Raw genomic sequence first — 16,122 nt, 5'->3', positions numbered from 1 at the left:
TCCAAAAAAAAGGCAAACCAGCCATGAATGTAAGATAAAAATACCTTTCAGAAGTTATGCAATAAACACTGAACAGTTGAATCATCAGAATTCAAGATCTTCAAGATCATAAAGATCATAAGGATCATAAGGACCATAAAGAACCTACTATGATGAATAAAAATAAAAGATCATAAAGATCCTACAATGATGAATAAAAATACACCAGAGTCTTGCTCTCCCTCAATTCTATTTTAATTAGCACACATGTTTATTTCAGGTGTAGGAGCTATTTTGTAAGATTCATTTACCTAACAGATGATGTAGCTGAGGTGGCAAACTTGAGTTATGAGCAAATAAATCTCAGCATTTCAAATACAGGAAAGTACATTTACAGTCTAGTAAATGCTTTACTAGACTTTTAAGAAAAGAAAAGGTTTCCCATTGGGTTTCTTAGCACTATTAGATGGTGGCTTTTCAAGTCATCCTCCACTTCTGCTGAGGAATTTTGCACATGCAAAGCCTTTCTCATCTGTGCAGAAATCAGAGCTGCAGCCTGTCCCGGGATGGATCCCTGAACAGAAGTCAGGAGTTTCACTGGGGCAGGATTTGCAGGATGTCCACACAGTTTTTCTTTTTGACCACAAAACTTGTTCACAAAGGAACTCATTGACTGTGCACATATAACTTGTTTATTCTTGCCAATAAGAATTTTGTTTCAGCATGACTTTTTATAATCCAGCATTATAATGTTTTCTTTTTAGCCCAAGAACTGAAATATGTACATGCCATTTATTGGTGCTAATTTCTTTGGTTTTACTTTTGGGCTTTTTTACTTTAAGTGTGTGTGAAAATCAAAACTTGAATTAAAAAACTATTAATGAAGGGATCAGATAGATCACAAATTTATACCTGATTAGTATTAGAAATTACGTAGGCTAATTTTAAAAGCAAAAATGCAGACAGGCTTCATTTTTAAAAATTGGTCAAGTGTCCCATTCAAAAAAGCTGTTATTGATGTTTCTGTAAAGGGAATACTATTATGTCCATCACAGCTGTGATAAAATTACCCAAATAATTTCCAGAAATGAGATGTAACTAAACAAATAAAAACTGCAAGAAAATTCTTCTCCCATCATATTGACTGTAGCAAAGTGTAATTTCTTTCTCTTTTTAAGTTGTTTCAAGACAGTGAAGACTTCTTGCTTAAAACATCTTTTCAAATATTTATGTTAAACATCAGCAGAAAACGTTGTGTTACAAATCCTGGCGTACAGAATTGGGCCTTTATGATCCTAACTAGATCAAAATACACAATAAATATTTACATGCACTTTTTTTATTCCTTTGAAAAATAATCAAAGGATTTTGGAGGCACTTCTTGTCCTGGTATAAATACATGAAATTTTTTCTCCTCTAGGTCATTTATTCTAATCTAATTCAGGGATGTGGATAATGACTGGAAGTTAAACTTTGTGTCAGCTCTGTGGTAGATTATTTTAAATTAATTAATGGTCCAGTTCTCAAACACTGAACTGTTAAAAGGCTTTTGAAAAACTTTTAAATTTCATTTGTAAACCAGCTTGACTTGGACAGATCAAGTCAAGCAGGTGGCAGATACTTTGTAGAGCGAAGCCATCAGATTTCAGGTGTACTTTTACAGAAACACAGGGACTTGTGCTGGGGCCAAATCCTGTTCAGACCTTCCTGGCATCTCTGCTGCAAAGGGAGTCAGAGGCAACCCAGGCAAAGAAACACAGGCATGGGATGAGGCCAAAGTTGTGTTTAATTTCCTTGGATGGCACTAACAAGTCTCATCCAAATCCTCTGACTCTGCAAGCCCAGAACTATGTGCATCTACCAAAGAGAGTGCTGATGTTTAGAAACAGTGCCACACAAACCAAAATAACCAAAATGTCAAAAAAAAAAGGATTCTTTTCTCCCTTTCCAATTCACCTAGCTTAGACAGCAGCTCTTTGAGTGAGAGGCCAGATTTTTATCCTCTATGTCCTACCTAACACGATAAAATCCTGATTCAGACATTAAATATGTTGATGGTGGTGGCAATATTTTCCATGACAATGACACCATTTCATCAGTGAGGATGAAAATGCTTGAGTGTATGTAGAAAATGTTGCAGAGCTGAGTAGGGGGCTACTTTAGAACACAATTATTAGTCCAGAATGTCTCCCTCTATAAACATGTTATTTCATGCAGGAAAATGTGCCCTTATGTAGTTTACTTTAACCTGCTTTCAAAGTAGATTAAGCATTGCCAAAGCCAATTTTTTCGAGCAAAATAAACATTTCCACATAGAAATTTCAGGTGTTATGGGAATTTTTGACTAGTTTTGTATATTGAAGAAATCCTAACCTTTTAACAGGAAGAAAAATTCTTCTATCACTAACGTCAGTATGAAACTTCAGGAAAGCTCTAAAGCATTATAAAATTATTGTCCATCTAGAGTGAACCAAAATAGTGTTTAAAAAAATGAAAGCTGTTTCTTATTAACTTATTAATTTCTTATTAATATACAAAAATACTCTACTGAGGTAGATTTAATGGTGCTGTTTCCCCTGCTACCATCTCAGGAGCTGATTCAAAGTATTAGAACTAGAGCAGAATCAGACTGATCATTGATTGTGAAGACAGTCTCTGTTATATCCTACAGAATCTGGTCCAGCAGAGTTTGAATCTTGGATTAGGGATTTTGGTAATTACAGCAATATTATTTATAGAAATAATGGCTAATGTAACTACCACTGAAAGAAAAATTAGCTAGAAACGGTTAGAATTTAAAACATAGGTATTCTTTAAAAGCTACATTTTATTTTCCTCACCAGTGTTATTTCACTTATTTTCTCAAGTCATTATGAAAATTTCTTAACTGTCTGCAAAAATGCAGTGTTCAAACCACTTGGATAAATAAGAAGTAGTAGGTGTTAGTTATACCGTGAGAAGAATATGTAAGTTAGGAGAATCCTGGAGTCACTCTTATGAGAAAACTTTTCAAAAATCCTACAATTTACTGATCCCATCACAACTTTATAACCTGTACTCATAGTAATTACGTAAAACTTACATAAATATTCTTCAAAATATATTATTTAAGTATGTAGAAGCCTATTTACATTCTATTTTGTTCAGAATAATACATAGGGTATGCATGTTTAGGTGGAAATTGGTATATGAGTAAGTCCACTGGCTTAGACCAGCAAAGTGAAAATTTGATGATGGAACAGAAAGACCCTCTGTCAGGTATGAAATTTGTATACTTTTCTACATAACAATTTGCAATATAGCTGCTGTTTTCACTTAACCAAGCAATGACCTAAACCTCCAACCACAAAGACCCAAATACCCAAATGCCCACACTATATTAAGCCTTCAGTTTGAGTCATGCTGCACAAGTTCAACAAGTTACTGCAATTAATGACAAGTTGGTATAATTTTATCAAATGTGTATGATCTGATCAGTTTGTCACCCTGCTGCCCTCCTTGCTGCTCTCTTGCTGTTGAGCCCAGCAAACAAAAGCACACAGTTCACTTTCTCACTTCTCATGCAGCCTCCTTCACTTCCCATGCCCATCACAGCTTGTGAGGACATTAATTAGTACTAAGCTTTTGATGTGACTTTGCACAGAGTTATTTTGAGTATTGTTGCTACTGTGCCACGTGTTTCTATGGAATGAATAGAACAGTCTAGAGGAACACAGTGACATGATCTGTGTAGGGGTTTTGTAGCACTTTGCTCAGTGTATTTTCAATTCAATTCCTTTTTACAACCTGATATTTTATTTCCTTCTTGTTGGCTTTGTGTCAGGGTATTATTCCACAGTCTTTTTTTTTTTGTTTTTTTTCCAGGATGAACCCAAACTTCTCACGCTAACATGCATCACCTCCTCCATTTATCTTCTCCAGGGTTCTGCAGTGAATGCAGGCACTGGAAGGCAGGGAGGAATCCCAGAAAAGGCAGACACACTCCTGTGGCACCGTGGAAGCTCCACCTGGAGCTCCCAGCCAGCCTCTGGAGCCAGCTGCAGCCAGCCCCAGGGCACAGCAGCAGGCAGGAGCTCCTCAGCCTCCCCAGATTCCCAGCCCGGAGCAGGGACCTGGGAAGCAGAGGGGGTTTGCCCACACTTCACTGCACATCGGGGTAAGTGCCACCCCAGACCCGTGCACCCCAACCCCTCCCTGACATCTGCAAACACTGCCCACTTTTTTTCTGATCTCTCTCTCTCTGGGTAACTCCTTTTTTTTTTTTTTTAACTCCATGGATTTCCGCATAAATGCCTGGGGAACTCTGCTTCTGCTGAAATGTTCCATTTGTCCTTATGATTTTCTTTTCCTCTTAAGCACATAGTCTGGTAATGCTTTGCCCTATGACAACGCTTGATTACTTTGGGAGCTTCTTCTACCACACAGAAGCTGTGCTAAAAGGGGTTTTTTGACAGTTTAAATACACTCTATTGATTAATTCTCACTCACTCTATCAAAATTCTGACAGATTGACAATCTTTCTGTATTACTTTCCTGGTCAGATTCCAGGTACCTTGTTCCTAAAACCGCTAAATTACAAATGTATGTTCTATACTGAGGGTTCTCGTTGGTCTCTAATTTACAATGTTTTCTAGTACATTTTAAAGGGATAAACACAACTGCTGACATTCTTTGGTTACTAGCTCTTCTTAGAAGACAAAAATTAAAGAAACACATAATCCACGTGTCCGTTTGTTTTAGTCAATTTTTTCAACAACATCCTCTTCAATTTTTCACACACTTATTTAAAATGGTTACCCGGGATGGGTGCCTTCCCGGATATACCTGTCATTCTCTGTCCCTCATTTACAGAAATGTAAAGAACATTTAGAAAGTTTAGAACCTCTGCCACATCCTTGTCCTCACTACCTGCAGCTCAAGAGACTCACGAATTCTCTCCTAGCTTACCACACGTGGTATCCTGAAGCTGTCCATACTGCTCTGCAGGCCTTTGGCTAATTTGCTCTAAGGTATCCCTCTTATGTTCACTAATTACTACCCTAAAAGTCACTGGATAGAATTTCTGTTCTTTTCTGATCATTTGGTTTAGAATCTCTTCTTTTTTTAAAGACACGTATCAAATTCAAATAGTTTTTGCATTCTGCAATATACACTTTTTACTCTTTGCTACTCATTTTTCATGCGGCCATTTTCATACATGCTTCAACATTTTATACAGTGTTTTGCTTAATATGAGGGTTCTGTTTCATACATTTTAATTATTTCTTTTAAAAAGTCATTCAGCTAACAAACTGATTTTGACATGGTCTTCTGTGTTAAGAAGTTGAATTTAATTTTATTTTTAATTGCAATTTCCCAGTGAATCAACTGAAGTTTCTTCCTAAATCAGCATCCTCTTATATATATATTTTTTGCCTTATTTGTTTAATACATTATTAATAAAAAATATTTATTCATTTCTAGTGCCCACTTTCTTTTTGTTGTTTCTGCTCTTTGCTATAAAATTATAATCTAAAATAAAAAAAAAAGGAAAATAAAACAGAAGAGCACTACTCTTGTTTTGTGGAAATTTTAGCTTTGAGGTTCAAGGAAAAAAAGCAAAATTAAATCTGGATTCTCAAGTGTGGATTATGTAATAACACTAATTTATATTGGTTACTTCTTATATTTTACTTTCAATTTTTTATGTCCTTATACCTTAAAAGTGCAAAATGTAGATCAGTGTTTTTATGTGAAGACATTGTTCAACAACACTACTTATGTTAGTGTAACAAAATCAAAAATTCCTCAACTATCAGTAAAATAAACATGTCATTGCTATTTGAAATTAAACTCCCAGGCCTAGAACAGATCAGGACAGAACTGCCACTGTGGTGTCACCAGGAACAATCACCACTGCAACACCCACACTGCACCAGAACCCCGTCGTGGTTACACCCTCTAAAGATGCCACCAAACTTGTCAAATTAAAGTTAAATTTTTAACTGAGCTGACAGTGCTGAAATCAATACTGCCAGATCATGCCTTAGTGCTGAAGAATTTTTCAGAGAAATAAATGATGGAAGACCACTTCAGGAAAGACTGAAAGTGTACTGAAATTTCACACTGGTCTTCAGAGTATGACTGGATGATCGGCACAGGACATTTTGGCACCCACAAAATAAGCTGATTGTCTCAGGACAGGTTTTTAGGGGTGGCTTTCTTGTATCAGAACTGGTAGTCAAATTTAAAGCTGTCAGTAAAGTGAATCTAAAGAGTAAAGTGGTAAAAAGACCTCTCCTAAATGAATGAAAATACCAGGACAGGCAGTTAAGGATGGAGAACTCAGCCGTCTGTGCTGAGAATGATCTGTGACAAAGATCTTCACATTTCAGGACTGCCAGCACACCACCCCTCACAACAACTAAAGGCTTTAGGAAAATAAATAAATTAATACAATCCAGAGAGATTCTTCTCTCTTTTACCCTCAATCTGCTGTCCTAAAAGACCTCAGTTGCTTTAAAAAAGGGTCGATATTGCAGTGTTAATGTCTTTGGCTTATTTGGATGAGATAAACATCATAAATTCTTGAAGTCAAGGAAATTACAGCCTCTAATAAAATACAGAACACAGCAAATAGAATGAAAAGACATATTAGATCAAAGTGCTATTCAAGGGTTCTACAGCTGGCTCAGACTCCAAAGGAATGATGAAAATCTTTTGGAGATCTATCACCCTCTTTCATGCCACATAACCATAGTCAAAAGGTGACTAAAGAAAGAGGCAAGACTTTGGAATGAGACAGAAGGCACAGAGGAGCACTGACAAGAGTCAGTACTATGTAGGCTGAAAGATGATCAGACTGAAAGCTCTTCCTCCTTCCAAACTATGTAAACAGCTACTTCAAAATAATATACATACTGTTTATTCACAAGATACTTCTCAATTGTAAAAAGAAGCTCCTAGGACCGTTCTCTCAATTTATCTCTAGGCTTAGAAAACATCAACGTTTAAACCATCTACCCAAGAAAATTTTGAAAATAATCCAGCATCAGAAAACAAAGCTGAACAACTCCTGCACTAATATCAGCTGACATTTTTGTCGTTGACAACGACACACTAAAAACAATCATGATTTTGTCTTTTTTAAAAAAGCACTCAACAATGCCTTCTTCACTGGTGCCTGGATCCAAGAGAAGCCATTTTCCCCCCAGTTCCTAAAATCGTGCCTGCATTACTCCTAGCCTGAAAAGCAGGAAGAGCTAATTTTCATTCCCACCAAGGGAACACTTCTATAGAGGTTTTTTGAACGGTACTTACTCAAATACGGTGGTTTGTAAGGCGCTCGTGTATTAGACAGCAGTCCATCGAACTCCTTCCTCTCCAGACTGTTGTGAAGGGCCTTCTCTTTGCCAAAGGTGGAGAAGGACCTTTCTGCCCCGGGCTGGGCTTCTGGTGTTTCAAACACTTCAGTGTCTGGAACGGAGTCCATGCCGGGTACGTGCAGATTGCTGCGGTAATCCGCAGCTTGGCGTCCATCGGACGGAACAAAGGAAGGCATCCAGCACCGATCTGAGTGGCCCAGTGCTTTACATTCCTCTGTGCAATTGGAGAAGAGATCCATGCCTGCAAGCATGAAAGAAGAAAAAAAAACAACAAACTACAGATATAAGCTTCGGCATCATGAGTAGCTGCTGACAGATAAGAAAGATTACGCCAAGGAAAGAGAAGCGGAAAGAGGAATGCCGTAAGAACTTCTTCCACGAGTTTCATCTCCTCAACAACACCATGAGAAAAGATCTAGCTGTCCAGAAGCCAAAGACACCCTGTAACAAGTGTAACTAAATGCCAGAATGTCACACACACACAGAAACAGCACAAGAAGAAGAGTATCGGTGGCTCTGTCTCAGAATCACTTGCAGATCTCATCATTTAGAACACTTTCATACAAGGTTCCATTCTGCTGGCAGGTTGATGCTGTGGCTCACCCCTTGAAAATGCCTGCTTAAGAATGCTAAGGAATTGTTTTATACATGAATGTGTCTCTGAGCAAAGAAATTAAAAGTTTGGATTTAGAAATCACAGATTTTGTTCATGAAGTGAAACATTAGTGAGTCCTATAGAGGAACTATCTGTGCATACATCGGTATACAGATGGAGCCCATTGATATTAAAAGCAGATGTTTCAAAGCAGGAATTGAGCTTTCAAGTGATCAGGAGAGCTTATTCAATCGTCACATCACTCTTTCAGAGACAGTCTTCACTGCTGCTGCAGCAGCATCATCAAGTCCCCCAAGAAACGGGCAGAACCCTACAATGAAACGCTGCAATTAGCAGTACAAAGGCACCTGCAGTCCAGGGTGATGGGGCTGTGGATATTATCAAAAAATTGTTAATGCTTCCCCTGTATAAGCAAACAGTTATCCATGCCAACACGAAAATGTTTGCTTACAAATCCTTTAATGCTATTAAGATCTCGAATGACAAGCTATGCTGCTTTTGACTGCTTTCAGATCAGCCTTCCAGAGGAATATTTTCCTGGCTATGAGTCACTAAATCATTGGATTATACTTGTTTTGAGAAGAATGGTCTATGAAATCACAGGGACAGAGTAAAATAAATACCAGCATCTCCAAGTTGGTTTGTCCTGCTTTTGGGTGGGACAGAGTTCATTCTCTTCCTGGTAGCTGGTACAGTGCTGTGTTTTGGATTTAGTATGAGAATGATGATGGTAACACGTTAATGTTTTGGTAGTTGCTCAGTAGTGCTTACGCTAAATCAGGAACATTTCAGTGTCCCATGCCCTGGACATGTGAGGAAATGTTCAATTTCAGTGAGGAAATGCACAAGAAGCTGAGAGGGAGCATGGCCAGGACAGCTGATGTGAGCTGGCCAAAGGCTATTCCATACCAGAGACATCATGCCCACTGTATAAACTGGGAGAGCTGGCAGGGAGAGGCTGAGCATCCATCAGGGACTGCTGAGAAAGTGTAGTGTGCATCACTTCTCTGTCTTCAATTTCATTCCTCTCTCTTTCTCAGTTTTGTTATTATTATATTTATTTCAAATATTAAACTATTCTTATCTCAGCCCACAAGTTTTACTTTTATCTGATTCTCCTTCCCATCCTACTGGGCCTAGGAGAATGAGCAAGCAACTGTGTGCTGTTTTGCTGGTTTTAAACTAATGCAATCTTCATCATACAGGAAAGCAGGTAAAAACCTCTCCTTTTCTTGTATTTATAAAAAGAACTGAGCATCTTAGGTGTGTGTCAAAACTGCATTAAATCTGTTATGGACATTGCATTTACAAGTATTTCCTTAAGATTACAAAAAACAAAAAACACACACACACACAAAAAAAAAAAAAAAAAAAAAAAAAAAAAAAAAAAAAAAAGACACTACTCATAACAGAAATAGGAAAAAAGTTGAACAGCTGTAATGTAGGACAAGAGGACACGGTCTTAGGCTGTGCCAGAGGAGGTTTGGGTTGGACATAGGAGGAATTGCCTCGCAGAAATTGTGATCTGGCATTGGAACAGGCTGCCAGGGGGTGGGGGAGTCCCTGTCCCTTGGAGGTGTTCAAGGGAAGGCTGGAGGTGGCACTCAGTGCCTTGGCCTGGCTGGCAAGGTGGTGCCAGGGTGGACTCAGTGATTTCAAAGGTCTCCTCTGACCCAGCTGATTCTGTGATTCCAAAATGAGATTCAGGTAATGTCGCTCATTTACCAGGCAACACTGTAAAGAACTGGATTAGCTTGATCTTCAGTGTGAGGATTAGTACTAAGAATTCTACCATAGTTTTGAACTACAATTTGAATCATATTAATAATATTTATGTAATATCTCACACTACAAAAAAAGAGCAATCTCTTCAGAAAGGAACAATGATTATGAGCTATCAACAAGTTCTTGAGTGAGAAAGGCAATCATTTAGACAGAAAAAAAAACTCAAGGAAATGAGAAATAAATGCTTTTTATCTCTGATTAATCTCACTCTATAATGACTTTTTAATTTTAAATTAAGCCATATACAATGCCAGGTCCAGTTTCGATTAGAGGCTTGCTGTGATAATTGGCATGCAGAAGCCTGAAAATAAATTTCTGATCAGTGAACTGTCAAAGAATGCAAATGTGAATTGCAGACATGCTTAAGGAATCAGATGAAGATCACCAGGCAAGGAGAAAAATAGTGCAAATATAAATTCTGAAGTGGCAGTAGCTATCAAAGACTGAAAAGAAATATTAAGATGCAGGCTTCCCAAAAAGAAACTAGTATCTAACAAAGTCTATAAAACTCTGTGTGTATCTTATATATCAAAATGTCTGAAGAAAAATATTTTTGCCTTTCCAAAGATTTAAGGGACAATAAAACACAAAATGGTCATTTCAATTTGCAGACTTCTTGGCAAAGCTACATGTAAAAAACAAATAGCCCTACATTTAATAAGAAAATGATTACAGTTCCATTTTGCTGATAATGTATCAATGACCACATACATTTTAACCTTTCCTGAAAGACAGCACAAGAAAAACTTAAGGGTAAATATTAAATTATATTCTTTAGTCTAGGGGGAGGAAAGGTTAGAAAAATATTGTTTTAAGTATATCCATTCAAATAGATACCCTTTCCTTCCCTTCATGGGTCTTTATTTCACCTGGAAAATTACCCTCCATTTTACTATTTTGTTCTCAGATAAGCTGCTAAACTGCAAAATGTCTCTATCCAACTTTTTTTTTTTTTGTTCCCTTTTGAATACTGCGTGTCTACTGCAGTGCACTGAACAGTATTATATAACAGCTTATTACAGAAGAGATGTTATAGCCACTATAAATCAGGATTTTGAATAAACAAAGTAATGAATGTAGAGGATATAAAATGTGAGCTTGTATTGCAAACTTCTTCCCTTTTTGAGAGGAGAACTTGTAAAACGAAAAAAAGTTTATATCCGTCGGAATTTAAATATACACTGCTGGAACACATAGCTAAATGTAATGCTTGTTTAGAATAGGAACAAAATGTTCAGAGAGGCAAGGGTTAGGAATTGTTCCAGCTTGAATCAGTCACAACAGTCCCTGAGAGTTTAACAGGTGCAGAACCAAGCTCTTGGGTTTAGTATTTTGACAGAAAAGAAATTCAAATTAGCAGCTTATTTTCAAAATCCCTGGGCAGCCATGCAATTTTCACTGCCTGTGGTGTGAATGCTGGCTGTTCTTCCCCCACCTTTTTCCTGTGGGTCAGAGTATAGAATTTTCTGGTTCTAACTGAAAAACATTTAACACAGGTTTGGGGAAGGGTGAGGGCTATTTGCTGTTTTCCAAGAAGGAAAGACATACTGTGGTAAAGAAGTAAGACACTCAGCACAGAACTCCTCCATAGCCCAAGAATCACATTCTTGAATATATATATATATAAATAATGAAATCATCTTTATGACAAAATGTTCAGCAGTTTAACACTTCCATCTCATCTCCCTCATAAATCTGGTTTTATATATATATATATGATCCTTCTGAACTAAACTATCCATCACAAGTCCACATCAAAGAAAAATGCTTTGTATTTTTCCCTGTTATGCTGTTAGACCTTGCATGCAGATAAGCTGAGATTTAAAAGGTGACTCAATTAGGAATTTCCAGTGCCCTTTGTGGGTACCAACAGACCGTGCAGTGCACTGAAATTCTGACACTGATGAGCACTGCACTATTCCAAATTCGGCATACACATAATAAATAGCTCACTCCTATTTGTTCAAGCCTTTTTACTGGGGGGACAGGAAACAAAATGAGCTCTCCCACAGCCTTGACTTTGCAGATTTTGAAGGAAAACAATCCCCTGCCCCTCCTTCAAAAGTTGACAAAAACTAGCAAAGGTGTTAATTCAGTTTGATATCTGAATTACCTGAACTCAAGTGCTTTGAACCAGATACCTGGAAGCGCTGCATTTTGGAAGCGTGTTCCCAATTTGCTTCCTTTTCATATTTCAAAGGGAGGAAATCAAAATTTCTCAGTGACTTTTAATTGGATTGAAAGACTGTTTTGTCAAGGCAAGAAACTGGGCCTAAACCCATTTTTAAATAATGTGTCCTCCTCAAAGCAATTAAGGGATAAGAACCATACACCAAGAGCAACAAGTGAACACTTTCATATGTATTACTGAGTAAAAGATGTAACAAAAAATGAAAACACAAATTAAATGCTGACAAAGTATTTTCTGCAATACCGTTATTGGGAGGGGGTTTTCTCCAACACGTGCCATTTTTTTTTTAGAACTTGGCCTTTTACTTGGAAATAAATGACATTTCTGTTTCTCCAGTGCTGGTTAGATGTGAGATAGGTGTGAGGTAAGGAACCAAATCTTTTCAGAGCTCCCTTCCCAGAACAACTATCCATTCAGTTAGATTATCAATGAGCAAGTTATTAATTTCCCTATGATTCATGATTTGTATTGGGAAATAAGGATAATGATGTTAACATACTTTGTAGCTATCTACTGAAGAATTGGACTCCATGAATCAGAGTTATTGCTCTTTCTTGCTAAGTAATTGGTGTGCTGCCTTGGATAAAACACTGACTTCATCTTCATCAAAACATGAATAAATACTCAAATATCTTCATTATTCAGCTCTTCCAAATCTCAGCTTCAAGGGCCTGTCTGGACCACTCAGATGTGAACATTATTAAGCGTGCAGACCAAGGAAGAAGAGAAAAAAAAAACAACAAAAAAATCCTAGAAATAGCACTTAGCTTCAGTCCAAGCACTTCTTTTCTAAGTCATTTTCATGTTCACTTTCACTTTATCTGAGATAGACTTTTTGCCCAAGTGATCTTCAAAACGGGATTTAGCTGTCAGTCTGCATAGGCTCAGAGGAAATACTGGTTTTCTCTGTCCCTTTATCACTAAAATTCTTCTTCTGACTTCTCTCATGCTTCTCCTTATGGACACTGAAGAATTGCAGCTCTTCTGCCATAATGAACCCTCTTGGCATTCAGCTGATCTGTTCTGAAAAGGTGTGAGCCAGTGTTTCACCCCGTGCCTTTGCATCAGACCCTTATCAGTTCCCGTCACAAAATCCGCCAGGAGAAGCCTAAATTCAGGTTTCACCAATGTAAATTGTCCAAAAACAGATCAAAGAAGCTGATGCATTTTACAGGACATGCACAGCAGTGCATCTACTTGGCTCCTCATCTTGGGCACTCCTCCCTGAAGTGCCTCTGAGCCACTGTGCCAATTCCGTGAAAGGAAGGGTAATAATACTGTGAAGGACTCTGCTTGGGAAAGCCAAGTAGCTAGTGAGCAACCAAACGAAATAAGTTGATGGCACCAGTCCAAATCTTACAGGACAGGTGTCTAATCATACTATTTAAATGTACACACATGCAGAGTATTAATTGGCACCCAAGCTGGCAGTTTCACAAGGGAGGCCAAGAATTTAATCAACCGTGGGAAATAAACTAACCTCGTGTTGGAGAATTACTCCTCCAGAACAGGGCTGAAATGCAGTGTGTTAGTAAGAGGTGGAAGCATTGTGTGAGTTGTGTTTGGTCTATAACAAGTAGCAGCTTTTCTCTCAACAATTTTCAAAGAAGGGCAGAGGTTATTAAAACCTAGGGTTTGAGAAACCCCTCCTCTGTTTGCCAAAAACCTCCCGCACCTCTTCACCTTTGGAAAGTAATTTTTTCAAAAGGCTCGGATTACTAACCCAGTCAATGAAACTATTCAATCCACAAAAAAAAAATAAGATCTTGAGCATCTCATTCCTTGCCATCCCCTGCCAAAAACATGTGACAATACTTTAGTACTTCAGCAGTGTTAAGGTAGGTAAGGATGTGGATAATTATGAGGCATTCGTGTGGTACTTTAATGGGAAAAATATGAATCCCTTACATGCATTTCAGCACATTTAAAACACGATTAAATCACTTTTAAGAAAATAGATTTTGCGAAAAGGTGAACTATGATCTAATTTCAAAACCCAAGAGACCATTTTATGATATGTAGAACAGCATAGTTCAGAATTTTCACTAAATAACTGCAAGATAAAGCTGTGGCAGTGTGATACATTTTCATCCTACATGTTTTTCCTTCCCAGTGAATAACTGACCATGACACCCAGTTTGGACAGCAATGGACTACAACAGAATAGCAACTTGTGTGCCACAGGATTGTTCACCAGTGACAGAAGTCCCATGGCTGAACAGTAAAAAGATGTTTCGCCAGCAGAACATGTTGCTGACTAAAAGTGGTGGGGAATGAGTTTTGTCTGCCAGTGTCAACTACCTCCTATTTTTAGATGCTTTTGAAAACAAATGTGATGCTGCATTAGGTAACATCTTGGAAGAAAAAAACAGCCCAAACTGCTGCCATGTCATCAATCAGTGTGTTTTCCTTCAGTAATTTAGAAATAATTGATTTTAGAGCATCAGAGTGACCAAAACAATTGACAAGATATTCCCTCTGTACTTCCTCTAGCCATCTGACAGGAAACAAGATTTATGCTCCCTTTTTGCCCCATAAAATTCATCACCAAAAGCTAATAGGAAGAGTGAAGTTTTTATGTCAAAATATCTTCTCATCACTGAAGTAAAAGGGCACACTCTTTGCATCAAGACAGCATGATTTAGCCCAAAACCTACAGGCAAAGTATATAATATGTGTGTAGAAGATTAAAGCAGTTTCTACAGAGATTTGTACTGAAATATTTATTTGGGACTAGCATTAAAAAAATGGTGCATGCAAATTATTCTCAAATCTCAGCACCAATAAATGTAATTGGTGTATTCTGAGTTTTCAGTTCAAGCTACTAATTGTGAGTAGACCAAGCCTAATTTCATTACTTACTATGTGATCACTGAAGACACAGGAGTTCACAAATCACATCAGATTCTTAAATGATTTGAAATTATTTAAACGCACAGAATAGCTTTTCCCCACTATTTGATAAAATAGAAATGAAGAAGAATTCACCCCACTAAGGATCAATGCCAACTATGACAAGTATCCATAGTCTACTTTTAAAATGGAGGGAAAGGATAAAGAACAGAGGCACAACAATAATAGCACAGAATGCATCTAAAAGAAAATAGCTTTCAGTTGATGTGCAACTATATGATTATATTCCCACCATCAGTCAAATCCTGCCCCTTCTGCAGATGTTTATTCTTTTCCCTCCTGTTTGGTTATTATGGTTCATTATGTTGAGGGACTAAGCTGATTGAAATGTTCATGGAGATGACTGCTGCAGTAAAATGCGTAAAAGAGGGGAAAAAAAAAAGAGCAGGAATGCAGGGGGGGCAGGAGGAGAGAGAGCTTTTTATAACTCAGTAGCCCTGATTGCTGCATCAGAAACAGTGCAAAAGAAAGAGTGGGGGGAGACTAAATACATGGCTTTTTCGAACAATAATAAATCATACGCCATATATAGGCCAAAAATGAAAGAGGCTCTGTGTTCAGATGTAAACTTCTGGCAAGACGTGGTTTGTTGTCAGGTTCTCAGACACAAAATAGACACTCTGTTCACTTAGCATGAAGCCCTGCAAGAAGCAGGGAGCTCCAGAGACTCTTGGCTCTCCTCAAGTCTCATTAGGTCTGCATATTAATGACTTGCAGCAATAGAAAGAGGCCCTGTGGCAGCCTCCTCTTCCCCTGGTGCCTGGGTTTCCCATCGTTAAGGGCACAGTGACTACAGCAGCAAGAAAATAGGAGACATTAACAGAACAGGAGGGTGAGGCAGCACTGCTGTGACAGCACTGGGTCCCCTGCCCTGGTGTCTTCTAAGGTGGGGGTCAGGGGGAAAAAGATAAAGGAGAACTGACAGTATTTTGTTGTTGCAAATCTTGATACGTGACAGAGCACAAAGGAAACAAGGGGAAAGACAGCAGTGTGTTGCACAAAGAGGTACCAGACCTGTGGAGGCTGTGGTAGGAAAGAAAGCACAGCATTTGTAGCTAAAATGCAGTGGGAGGGTGAGCGTGAATTCTAATGCACAGGCTCTGAACAAATGTTCCTTTCAGAAGCAAACTGACAGTATGAGAACTAAGACAGCAAGCCCTACATATGGGCATAACACTGCAATGTGTGTATTTCCTAAGTGATTCATAGTCTTTTAAAGCCTTTCTTTCCTCTGTCAAGAAAATTTATTTAATAATACCTTATTAACGCAGAGA

General features: G+C 38.1%; 1 protein-coding gene across 4 annotated transcripts in view; it reads right to left on the bottom strand.

The window, feature by feature from the left end:
- The window catches only part of PCDH10 (protocadherin 10), a 33,588-nt gene that overhangs the window by 11,841 nt on the left and 5,625 nt on the right, over nucleotides 1-16,122 (bottom strand). For all 4 annotated transcript variants that reach the window (XM_063415055.1, XM_063415056.1, XM_063415057.1 and 1 more), the window contains exon 4: nucleotides 7,279-7,584. In XM_063415055.1, coding sequence (XP_063271125.1) covers nucleotides 7,279-7,584 — 306 coding nt within the window. The remainder of the gene's footprint in view (nucleotides 1-7,278; nucleotides 7,585-16,122) is intronic.

Source organism: Prinia subflava, chromosome 18 (genome assembly GCF_021018805.1).
Source record: "Prinia subflava isolate CZ2003 ecotype Zambia chromosome 18, Cam_Psub_1.2, whole genome shotgun sequence".
NCBI lineage: Eukaryota > Metazoa > Chordata > Aves > Passeriformes > Cisticolidae > Prinia > Prinia subflava.
The sequence above is the reverse complement of the archived record's forward strand: the minus strand, read 5'-3'. Positions and strand labels throughout refer to the sequence as shown.